This window comes from Clinocottus analis, unplaced genomic scaffold, assembly GCF_023055335.1.
Source record: "Clinocottus analis isolate CAN_PGR_092001 unplaced genomic scaffold, fCliAna1.0.p SCAF_6, whole genome shotgun sequence".
NCBI classification, from domain to species: domain Eukaryota; kingdom Metazoa; phylum Chordata; class Actinopteri; order Perciformes; family Cottidae; genus Clinocottus; species Clinocottus analis.
In genome coordinates, this window is record NW_027176218.1 from 3,168,018 (window position 1) to 3,179,903 (window position 11,886).

An 11,886-nucleotide genomic window follows, 5' to 3' on the forward strand; every position below is an offset into this window, starting at 1 on the left:
ATCCTGTTTCCTCACTCTGCTGGACGGAGGGCAGGCTGGCACGGATGACTTTCTCCCTTCCCTCTGCAGAGTCCTGACTGTCCGTCGTCTCATCTCAGTTGAAGAAGTGCATTTACGAGCATGCTTTTAAGACATCACTGCAAGTTTGGACGACAACCGTGGCCAAATACGCAACTTACTCAAGTGGGATGCAGAAACTTGAAGGCTTAAGCATGCTTTAAATAGTGAAAAAGAAGCATTTCATGTCTTAAATCGTGGCAGGAAGGGTTCTTTGACATACTGCTTTTTAGTCTGTACTTAAAAATATACTGTTTTTTCTGCACATTATGTGCATTAGCTATAAGTGAACATCACAAAAGCACTCTCCAAACTATCACTACACATTAATAATGCATGAAATAAAGTGAGAGGAAATAACTAATAATAGGAGCAGGCCCTTCCGCAATAGTTGGTTGCAAGAATAGCAATTTAATTAGTGAAACTCGACTCATGCATCCCCCAGGCTACATCATAATCCAGTGCGCTTTACAGGAATTGCATGACACCATAGGAAACAGAAAATACTCATTGAAATATTATGTGCTGCAAATATATTTCAGCAGTCAGGAGATTGCATTTCCTACAGCACTGACAGCCCTTTAATTCATACCTTGATGTGTTTTTAATGGGGTTGTAAAAGTAATCCGATGCAAAACAGAGTGTGTGTGTGTGTGTGTGAGAAGTTTGGTAAGATTCCTCAATGCTGTGTTAACCTTCGCATCATCTTGTTACAGCTAAACAAGGAAAAGCCCTCTGACTTCAAGTGTTTTTCTAAGAAGAGGTCGGAAGTTGTAGGTACATTCACATGCCGCTTATATTTTCCTTCCACAAAAAAAATAGATCCCACAAGAGGCGAACTGTAAATAATAAGGCGTGAGAAAGTCTGGCTTGAAAAGTAAAAGGAAAAGGGAGTGGACAACAATAGACTTCCTGTCAAACCAGCTGACATGTCATTTGGGAACAAGTGATTGGCTAAACACTGCCCACGTTACGGCCACCCGCACAGAAAAGGATTGAATGCATCAAACGATGCATTCAATCAAGAGATGAAGGCCTGGTTTAACTCGTAACAAGTTTTTCATCGTTTACACAACTGTGTGGAGGCCTGTACTGTGTGAACGTTGTGTACTCGTGGCCTATTGTGGAGGTTAAGGAGGTCATATCCTCAGTATTGTTTTAATAGGATTTTTAATGCCTCCTAATGAAGAGGAGTTTACATCCTTGACAATGTGAAGTTTGATTCTGATGTTTTTTTTTTTTTTAAAGAAAAAAAAGATTTAAATGTTTTTTTTATTCTCAAAACTTAAAAAAGTGAAAAGGATTTTTTTGGCAGCATTTAGGAAGATCATATTTACAAAAATATATATACACAACCAAACTGTTAGAGGTCACAGGTCGACATTTCACTACGTTGCCGAGTATTTGACGAGAAGATGAATACAACTCTCGTGTCTGCGCTTCAAAGATGAAGCTAGCCGGTTAGCTTAGCTTAGCACAGAGACTGGAAACGGACAGAAGTCTTAACACACTCGGGTTTTATCGTGAAAAAACCGAGACATTATAAAATGATGTTAAAGTTGTGAACTTTAGAAGATCTGATCGGCCAGGTGCTAGCTACACACATCACACGTCTAGGGAGTTGCAGAAGAAACACAAATCTACCTCCTCAGCAGCTTTGTGACGGTGGGTTTTCATAGAGATCACAGAGGCCTCAAGTAACTGACATTGTGTGTGTGTGTGTGTGTGTGTGTGCGTGAGACTGAGGGCACTCTGTAGAGTGTAACTGCGGACAGACAGGTGCTCAGTTCCTGGAAAGTGATCAGCGCTGCTGACTAATAGCGGGATTCTTGCAGCAACCGCACGGCTGACTCTGCTCTCTTCGACACGCCTCTCGGCTCCGTGGTGACTGAATGTGAAAGGAAAAAAAAAAAACACACAACAACATCCGACTGTACTCGATGAAATGCGTTCTTCAAACATCTTGTTCTCAGATACTAGAAGCCTGGAGGGAGTCAAAATACTTTAAACCCTTTATAGCAAAACATCCGTTACTGAGCGACTACTTTTAGGTGTAAACTCACCCAAAAAAGACCAACAACCCGCCAGATACTGAATACCGTTATGTGTATTAGTGACGTTTAATGCTTTCCAGGAGTTGGTGCGTGATCAGATACTGCAACTGTGGTTGAAGAAGAGTTTCCCTTCAGCAGCGTTGTGCGCCTTCCTCTTCTTCAGAGATCTCCTACGTTTCCCAGAATAAGTCATGACAATCCTCCACAGAGGAGGAGGACGAGGGGGGTGTTTTCACCTGCTTACGTTCCGCGTAGGTGGCGAGAGCAACAGCGATACCATCGAAAGAGCAGGAAAAAAGGTGAAAACAAGATTGTTTTTTCATCTACGTTGGAAAAAAACAAACAATTTTAGCTGCAGTGCGTGCCAGTCGAGCGAAGCCGCAAAAGTAGAGGCGATAAAACTTGTTCTACGATCTGTTTTTACTGCGTGGTTTTTCTGGACATTTAAGATGTTTGTAGAAAGAAGCCTCCTCAAATACACAAAAATAGCTGAACCAGCTGAAACGTGTACTCCATTTTGACAGCTGTGTATTCTTTAATGTCGCGTCTTCTAAACAGGGACGCAAAAAGATGTCTCCACATGAGAAACGAGGCCCTCCAAAAGTACGTTTCAGTGCTTTATAGGTTCAGAGGCTTCGGCCAAGTTGCTGCTTATGAGGCTTTTCTCTGGAAAAATGCAAATCATCTACGACTCGGCATTAAACACAAAGTACAGAAGAGGTGGAAGGGAATGTGATGATCGTACCACATACATGTTGAAGGACCCCAAAAGGGTGGGTAGCTCCTTCAATAGCTGTCACTACGACCTTTAAAACCACATTAATAATCTGTCTCATGAGACTAGACCTCGGTATGATACAGGTGCACTTTTAGTTAAAACCCACAAGCAAACCAGCCTCCCTATAAAGAAAAAAAGAACAAGAAAATCCAGTTGGATCTCTCCCTTGCTTGGATTTTGTAAACTACTCCACGCAGCCCAGATCTGATAACCAGAGGCGATGATCTTCGTCGTTTTCTGTTTCTCAGAAGACGTGCTGGTGCATGTCGCCGCTAGCAGAGTTCACCTCCCTGCCAGACACTTTCGACAATTTCCGCCCAGCTCTTTGGGTGAATGAGCACACTGAGCTCAGCGCGGACGGGGAAGAGATGCTCGTGGATTCTGCTGATCGGCGGTATGAGTCACGTCTCCCCGTTGTACTGGAACACCAGCCGTCAGGTCTGAGGTGTTCCTGCACAGGGTTTAAGAGTCAGTTAAAGAGGATATTCTATGACAGAACTTCCACTTCAGTGTATGAGTAAATTATGTAATTTATATCTGAATTTCCCCTTGGGGATCAATAAAGTAATTATCTATCCATCTATTTATTTATTTATTTAAGTTTTTCCTGATTTCATTCGGTTTGGAACTTTAATTCATCGTCGAACCGCCACATTTGTAATTGGTTTAATACTTTTAATTGCATCCAAAAACAACCAGATTCCAATTAAAAGAAGTATTTTTGCAACTTCAACAGTTTTTAAAGTGCGATTAAAAAATAAATCCAATATGAAATGTCTCTCCTCGAGATTCAGAAATAAGACGACGACTTGTGAACACGTTGCACGGTGTAGGTCAATAAAAAAAACATTTATTTAGAAACATCTTAAAACCTCTTAGACACAGATTGTAAACTTAACATTAAATCGTTAAAGTCCACGTGTCACTGCTGCATTTCTGCATCAATTGCAACTTAGAAAAGGTCAGCGCGCCCGAGCGCTACTCCCCTTTTTAAGTTGCTAAAAAATTGATGATAGTTGATTTATCTTATGCATTATTCGTTTAAAGCGCAGAGTGGCAAAAATAACACCACAGCACAACATTTACCGCTGCACAAATCCTCTCATTTTACGTGTTGAATGTATGCGACGGCGTTGCGACGGGGAAGCGGCCTAACAGACCGAGACCGAGTCGCTTTAGCGGCTAAATACTGTGCAATTACTCCCCGAAAGACACTGATCTGTTTCGGGGGGTTTCTGCGACAGGTGCAGGATGTAAATGGCGGAGTTTAAAAGAAATTGCATAGGAGGCACAGCTCTGCTGATCTGCACTCTGAGGGCGTCCTGAGCGGTGCCGGATTAGAATTAGCCATGCTTTGCAATTGGTCATTCAGCAGACATTCTAAAGAGCCATATGTGGGCCGCCGCCACTCCAACGACAAGTTAGCAATTTGCATCTCGTTAGGCAACCCCCCTCCCTGCTCAGACCTCCATGGTGGCTTCCCTTATGGGCTTTTGATTCAAGAAGTTCAGAGGGTCCTCGCTGTCCTGGCTCGGCGTGGACAGGTACTCCAGCTCGTAGCCTCCGCTGCGGTTGGCCGGGCGGACCTCGCTCGACGTTTTTTTGTGCTCCAGGATCTGCTGCAGCTGCTGGCCGGCGTACTCGGGCTTGGCGGTGAGCGGCCCCACGGGGACCTCGATGCCCAGGATGTCGCTCACCATGTAGGGGCGGAGCCAGCCCACCAGGGGCGTGCTGCCGGGGGTGTAGTGGGTCTGCCGGTGGTAGAAGAGCAGGCCGTCCACCTGCAGGCGGGAAATTCAAAGACAAAACGTTTGTCTGTGTGCGTTCCTATGAAAAGTTGCTTTTAAATCGGACTCTGGACACTACGGCAGCAGCCGTAAGAGAACTTTTCTCACGCTGAAGCTGTACTCTGCGGCCAGGGCTTTCTGGATCGGCTCCGCGGCGCAGTCGACGCTTTGGAGGCTCACGAACCGGAACTGTGGGCCCAAACAAAACCAGAGCGCCACGTCGTTAGGTCCAAACACAGTTTGTCTCCTTTGTCAAATGTGAGGAATTGCTTTCCGGCAGTGAGTTTACTCTTCAAAGACTAAGCCCCTGATTAGGATCCTGCTTGGCCAGCACCACGCAAACACACAAACACACAGATTAAGAGGTAAAACTCAAAGTTCACTCGGGCTTCCTCGAAGCCCTGTAATCGTCTAGATTTGTGTGCAATAATCCCTTCAGTGCCCAATTAGGCGCAAAGACGGTAATGGACGTTTTTGGACCTTTCATTTTTCTTTTGTCTCACGGTTCCCATACATGCAGCGAGGCACAAAGCACAACAAACACAACACGCAGAAAGCCAAGATCGAATCAACAGTTCCAGTATCTCAAACAGCCGTGAGGAAGGACCAAAATGGAGTGCGCGAAAGTGAGGCGGCTCTATACCCGTTACTCACGGGGTTGCGTTTGGCGATTTCTGAAAGGCCGTCCGTCTCCTGGACTTTGGACTGGAGCCAGAAGAAACGAAACTCGGTCTGTTGATGAGAAAACAAATACTGTCAACAAGCAAAAAACTGCTTTTCGCATACCAAGCCCAAAAAAAAAAGAGCACATCTGTGGCCCAGACTTTGCTACAGAGGCAATTAGACGAGCATTCCTGGATTGCTGGTTGCTCGCTGTAGGAGTGGACGCCGGTCTTACCGGGCAGTCGTAGACCGGGTGGCCTCTCCAGCACATGACATCCAGGATGTAGTACGTTCGGTCCACCTCGCTGTAGATGCAGTCCAGGATCGTGTAGTCTGCGTGGGGAACGTACAAAGAGCCATTTACGGATATAGAGAAAATCTATCTCTGTGTGTATGTATGTATAATATTCAGTATTGTAGAATTTCTTTTGTGCGTTTATTATTTATATTACTTGTTTTGATTTTACTCTGTCTCTTTAACCCGTTTGCTGCTGTAATCCTGGATTTATCCACTGCAGGACTAATAAAGGAAGATTTAATCTAAACTAATATATAATTACATTCTTTATAGTCACTTATTATCGTAACTCGGTATTTCCCAAATAATAAAGTCAACAAAAAACAACCTGATATATATATTTTATTGTCCAAATCCCTTTTAGGTTCTGAATGAGATTTTGGAACACGATTTTCCCAAAAGACTAAAAAAAAGCTTGTTAACAAGAAAAAAAAGCTAAACTGAGTAATTATAACAGTATTAACTCTTCACTAGGTGTTTTAGTCAGATCTATACTCCCAATTAAGGCAACTAACAATCAGTTTTTTTCCTTTTATTTCCACTTAAGTAGCAATAAAAGTGTAAATTTTTTTTTTACTAAAATCTCCTTTTGATAGTCTCCATATTTAACTAACATTTTATCCACATTTACCAAACACTGTGTCCTATTTCATACCTGTGGTCTCCCCTTCATCTTCCAAAAGGCCTCTGCGTGAGTGTAAGTGTGACGTCCTGTGCGTCACTGCGCCGCATGCACACGCAACAGGACACACCTACCTTTCCCCATGGCCGAGTTGTGTCGGTTCCCACCGGGCAGCAGGGAGGGGAAGCGGTTCACGCAGTAGCCGCTTTTAGTGTACGCCGCAGTGGAGCCCTTCAGGAAAAAAAGAAATGAATAAAAAACACATTTGAAGAGGACGTTACTTCTGAATTAATGCTCAGCTGTATTAGAAACACACCAGCACGCGTGTGGATATTTTTAAGCATCAACTTCCCACAGTGGCTGCGCGGGAACTTCGGCGAAGATAAAAGTGTCACGGCGGGTAACCGTAATTTATTGTGAGTACGAGCGAGCAGATGAAAGCCGTCTCATGAAGTTATCCTCAAGCAACGGAAACCATCGGTTTGGTGAAGAGCTCTGTTTTAGATTTGTCGCCAGTGAGCTCTGAAATACTGATTGAGGGATCCAGATGACTGTCACTGCGAGGACATTCTAGACGGTTGCGTCAAAGGGTTTGGAGTGACACTAGTGTGAGTCGAGACAGGATGCCTGTCCTCTGGGGCCGGTATGACTGGGACAGGTTTGTCCAGAGTTACCGGGAATCTAACGCCGATCAGCATTTTGGTTCATCGTAAACCACGGAAAGAAAACAATAGGAGGTAAACAAAGCACGGGTTCAACATTCAACACTATCACAGGAAAAAAAAACAAATGCAAACTTCTTAATTATGTCCTGATGATGATTTTGAAACTGTAGAGTAAAGCTTGAAGGGTGAGATTTAGATAAAAAATTTTAAAAAAGGTAACAAAGCAAAGTAATCCCCGAGACACTGAGCAATGAAAAAAAACATTCAGAGCGAGACTTCTTAGAGACTTACAGCCGTGACTGCTGCTGGCTGCAAGATAAAGGCCTTCAGCGAATTAGATTAATCAGCTCTTTAACAACGGCCACTGAGTCAATGATTGTGCAACAACCACAAGACGGCAAACAAAAGTCCATTGTAGGTTCAAAATCTTTACTTACAAGGAAACTGTAAAAATTTGACGCGAGTCAGCAACTAAATAATTGTCGCCGTGTATTTCGACTAAAGACATCTCCATATTCACAATCTCAACGTTAGTATTGATCCACAGAGAGAGTGTCAGAACCCTTTCTGTATCCTGCTACCATCAACTGATCGACAACATTTTAATTAAGTGTTGGCCCTGACCCCAACTGCCAGGAACCTCGGTGTGACACTTGACCGTCAACTTTCCCTGACTGCCAACATCACTGCAACAACACGCTCCTGTAGGTTCATGCTGTACAACATCAGGAGAATACCTGCTCACACAGAAGGCAGCACAGGTTCTGGTCCAGGCCATGATCATCTCCCGCCTCGACTACTGCAACTCCCTCCCGGCAGGTCTTCCTGCCAATGCAACTCGACCTCTACAGCTCATCCAGAACGCAGCGGCTCGACTGATCTTCAACCTCCCGAAGTTCACTCACACTACTCCACTCCTCCGCTGGCTACCGGTGGCCGCCCGCATCCGCTTCAAGACATTGGTACTTACGTACCGTGCTACGAACAGATCGGGTCCGACCTACATCCAGGACATGGTGAAACCGTACACACCAGCTCGTTCGCTCCGCTCAGCTTCAGCCAATCAGCTTGTCGCTCCGTCGCTGCGAACTCAACACTCAACAAAATCACGAGTGTTTGCAGTGCTGGCTCCTCGATGGTGCAATGAGCTCCCCATTGACATCAGGACAGCAGAAAGTGTCTACATCTCCCGCCGCAAACTGAAAACTCATCTTTTTCGACTATACCTTGAATAAAGACAATGACGGCAGCACTTAGGCGGCACTTCGATGGCTCTTACTGATGGCACTCAGTAGTTTGACTTTATTTGAGAAATTGTTCTGTCTTGATTCTTGTTGTTCCAACTTCGTACTTACGGTTGAATGCACTTATTGTCAGTCGCTTTGGATAAAAGCGTCAGCTAAATGAAATGTAATGTAATGTAATTAGATACATTTTAAAGCAAAATTGTCAAATATCCTATTGTCTAGTTTCTCACACGAGTTGATTTTTTCTGACAAATACATCATTCACATTTACGTGAGCACATACTGTATTAAACGTTGGGACACAATGTGGTCATCGCAAAAATGTGTGTGTGAGACACAACATACTTTTTGTATTTCTTGTTTTATATTTTCATGGCCAACCCATTTTCTTTTTGCATCATATTCTTGTAGTCATGTGACATACTTATGATTTTAAGAGGTTAAACAACTATAGAGGGTCTGCATACTATTATTTTTATCAAACTGACTCTAAATCAACTCAGAAGTCTGCTAATTTTTATGATTGACATGGTCCCATGAGCACACATCTTTACAGTCTGAAAATTATATCACTTCAGACTTACCGCTAACTCAGCCAGGGTCAGGAAAATTATTCCCAACGGTTCACCCATATTATTAATTTTAAAATTGCAGCACTTTGCTGTTCTTGCTCACGGGAACAACTCACCTAGTTCCTCCCCGTTACCAGGAAGGCAGTTAAATTCACAGATAATGAATGCAAAGTGAAACAATCCTCTCAAAATATTGATTCTGTGCAGTCGTCGCAGCGCTTTCAAGCTAGAAAAGATACCGATTGCTGTTGTTCATGAGTAGCAACTCATAACGCAATAACCGTACAGAGTGACTTAACGGTGCATGATGTAATAATTTAAATTAAATCAAAGCTCATAATGTAATAATCGTAAAACCACGAGGCGCATTTTCCCACCACTATCTTTACAATCAACTTATTGTGTTCCACGTTAAGAACATATATTGCCCCATCTCAACACAAAAAAATATGACAGTAGAAACGTTGAATATGTAATAAATTCAGTGCATAGTGTAATAAATAAAATAACTTTCACAGAGATGATGCTGAACTTAATATACTGGATGTGTAGCATGTGAAATAATTGTTTCATACATATTTTTTTTAAAGTAGCTGGAAATTACTACATTATGAGTTGCAGCATTCGTGTTAATCAAATGTTGGAAGTGGAAAGACTTGATCAAGGCTCGACGAGATGGAAACCAGTTCAACAGCCAATCAATAGCAGCTTGCAGAATCTCAGCTGTATTTGATTGGTAGTTCTAAAAGGTGGTGAATTATCAATGAGGTGCATGAAAATAATCTTCTTCATCCAGCAGTCTGACATCCTGTGAAACAGCAGAAAGGCAGCGACGGGTTCGTACCTTGGAGGCAACGATGAGAGATCTTTTCCCCACAGGACAGACCACCATCACCCAATCGGTGGCCAGTTCTGACGGCACATCCACCAGCCACTCTGACAGCATGAGCTGAGAAGGAGGACGAACTTTGTTAGCAGCAAAGCAGCATTTCATAAACACTGTGTTCAAAGAGCCTGTGAGGCTGTCATTGGAGAAACTCCTGTGCCCTCTGCTGGACAAAATGATGAATACAGCAGAGGAGATATCTTATCAAACACCGACCTGGTTCGCATAATGTTTTGGCAGCTTCCTCCTCTCAATCTCCATGCCCTCTTCCTCCGTGTGGTCGTCTTTTTCTTGTTCCCCCGCCTCTTTTTTCTCCATGTCCTCCTCTCCATCGCTGTCTGCCCCCGTCCAGTCCCCATCAGCCAGACGCCGCGCGTGGTTGACGTAGTTTAACCTTTTACTGAAGATGAAAGCGTCTGTGTAATTTACCTGCACATCAGCCCTGGTAGTCACTCACAACATTAACACACAGACAGACATTTAAATTTGAGCCGGAACGCACATCGATGCATCGGCACGCCCTGCGTTCTTAAGTTGATAAATTCTGTCGAGCTGGGAGGAAGCCGTCTTTAAAGTGCTTTCTGGAGCATTAGCGTGTCTAGTACTGTTACTGTAGTCCTAAGTATGCAGCTTGGAGCGGTATAAAGCAGAAGTGAATGGAGAAAGGGTCTCTCGTGCTTTTCTCCTGCATGATTTAGTACCAGTGGTGCTAAAAATGTGTTCAAGGTGCACCGTAGAAGCAATGAGAGCTCCATACTGTGAGTTAACATTTAAAAACTCCAGGGTCAAATCCTGAAACGTAAAAGGTCATTTACCTTTTCTGCAGTTCAAGGAAGCGCCGCCGTCGCTCGCTCTGCTCCAGCACGCTGAATTTGCTCTTGTACTGGGCCAGCCGAGGGTGGGGGGCGGCGGTGCTGTTGGGCTCCTTGGACACAGCGAAGCTGGCCGAGAGGGCTTGGGTCAGGTCATCCATGGGGGCTCTGTTGAAAGCAATACATTCAAGATTTCCTAAATCAATTCGATTTCTCGAGAGTATTGGAACTGCTGATACCGTGAGGAAAGGTGGGTGATTGCTTGTTTTGCAAAAAGCTGAAGATCCTGACTTTTAGGAAGCTTTAACAATAAAAGTGTTGTTGTTGATTTACCTAATGTCAATCATGTTTCATATGGCATTTTTATGGTGTTATTTATTATTTGTAATGTGTTTATTGTCTCTTGTGCACTGTGGACACTGTATATTGTTGTATGAGGTTTTGGTGGCAAATTAGTTTCTCCACTGGGGATTATTAAAGTTATCACTAATGGCCAGATTATGTATCATTTCTACGTGGATAACGTCTGCACTCTCGACCACAAAGTAAAGTCATGAGTACTTTCGTTACAAGCTAAATTAACTCTAGCTGGTGCTACAAACACAATGTGACACTGTGTCTGTTTAGCAGGAAGTTTTGACTGTAATATTCACGCATGTAACTTCATTAAATCCACATAAATAAATATAAGAATATATGTTATATTTAAAAAGCCCGGGCAATGCTAGCTAGCTTCGCGTTGCCAGTTAGCAGCTAATGCTAACCAGAACCATGCTAAACCTCCTAGCTTAGCTAGCCGGGCCGTTCATGAGCAACACGGTTTCTAGAGCTTTAAGCCACTGTTTTAAATGTCTACCGGCATAAGACCGGGACCCAAAAAAACGTCAGATAAATATATACAGATATAAGCATCGGTGATAACATCACGAGCTAGCTTCAGTAGATACCTTGGAGACTCAGGGAGGCTGCTGCTGTGACGTCACGCTGTCATTTCTTTTCCCACCAACGACGACTTTAAATTGGCCGACAAAAATACTGAAAACTATCCCGGAGTTTTACAAACTTCTGCATTTCACAGACACAAAGTGGATCTTTCGGATATTTGACTGAATTAATACACTAACAATACTACTGTGTATAAATACCCACGTAAAAGTCCTGTATTTAAAATATTACCTCACTAAAAGAACTAAAGTACCAAAAAATGCTTAAAGTACCAATAGTAAAAGTACTCTGTTTTGTATGTTGCTGGGTAGCCTGTATTTACACTAATGTATATAATTCATTAGATAATTTATATATTGGATCAATTATCTAAATCTGCAAAGTAACTGACGCTTTTAAATAAATGAAGTGGAGTAAAAGTGTAAAGTTGTATAAAATGGAAGTACTCAGATATGTGTATACAATGCATATTTCCTACTGTGTAGGAAGGATAATAATAC

At 43.1% G+C, this 11,886-nt stretch overlaps 1 protein-coding gene across 1 annotated transcript; it reads right to left on the reverse strand.

The window, feature by feature from the left end:
* Nucleotides 1-3,709: 3,709 nt before the first annotated feature.
* On the reverse strand, nucleotides 3,710-11,444 carry snupn (snurportin 1). The gene is made up of 9 exons (XM_068604068.1): nucleotides 11,389-11,444; nucleotides 10,445-10,609; nucleotides 9,846-10,029; nucleotides 9,588-9,692; nucleotides 6,394-6,490; nucleotides 5,575-5,672; nucleotides 5,331-5,408; nucleotides 4,785-4,865; nucleotides 3,710-4,670 (listed from the first exon to the last, which is right to left on the reverse strand). Exons 2-9 carry the CDS (start codon nucleotides 10,600-10,602, stop codon nucleotides 4,350-4,352), a joined length of 1,122 nt encoding a protein of 373 aa, XP_068460169.1. The 5' UTR covers nucleotides 10,603-10,609; nucleotides 11,389-11,444; the 3' UTR covers nucleotides 3,710-4,349.
* Between the last annotated feature and the right edge of the window lie 442 nt (nucleotides 11,445-11,886).

Excerpts from the sequence above, each read along its gene's own strand:
- snupn (XM_068604068.1), bottom strand. The coding sequence starts at position 10,602 with ATGGATGACCTGACCCAAGCCCTCTCGGCCAGCTTCGCTGTGTCCAAG. Across the intron at positions 6,491-9,587 it reads CTCTCATCGTTGCCTCCAAG|GGCTCCACTGCGGCGTACAC; the intron begins GTACGAACCCGT and ends TTTTTCCTGAAG. Across the intron at positions 5,409-5,574 it reads ACCCGGTCTACGACTGCCCG|ACCGAGTTTCGTTTCTTCTG; the intron begins GTAAGACCGGCG and ends TCTCATCAACAG.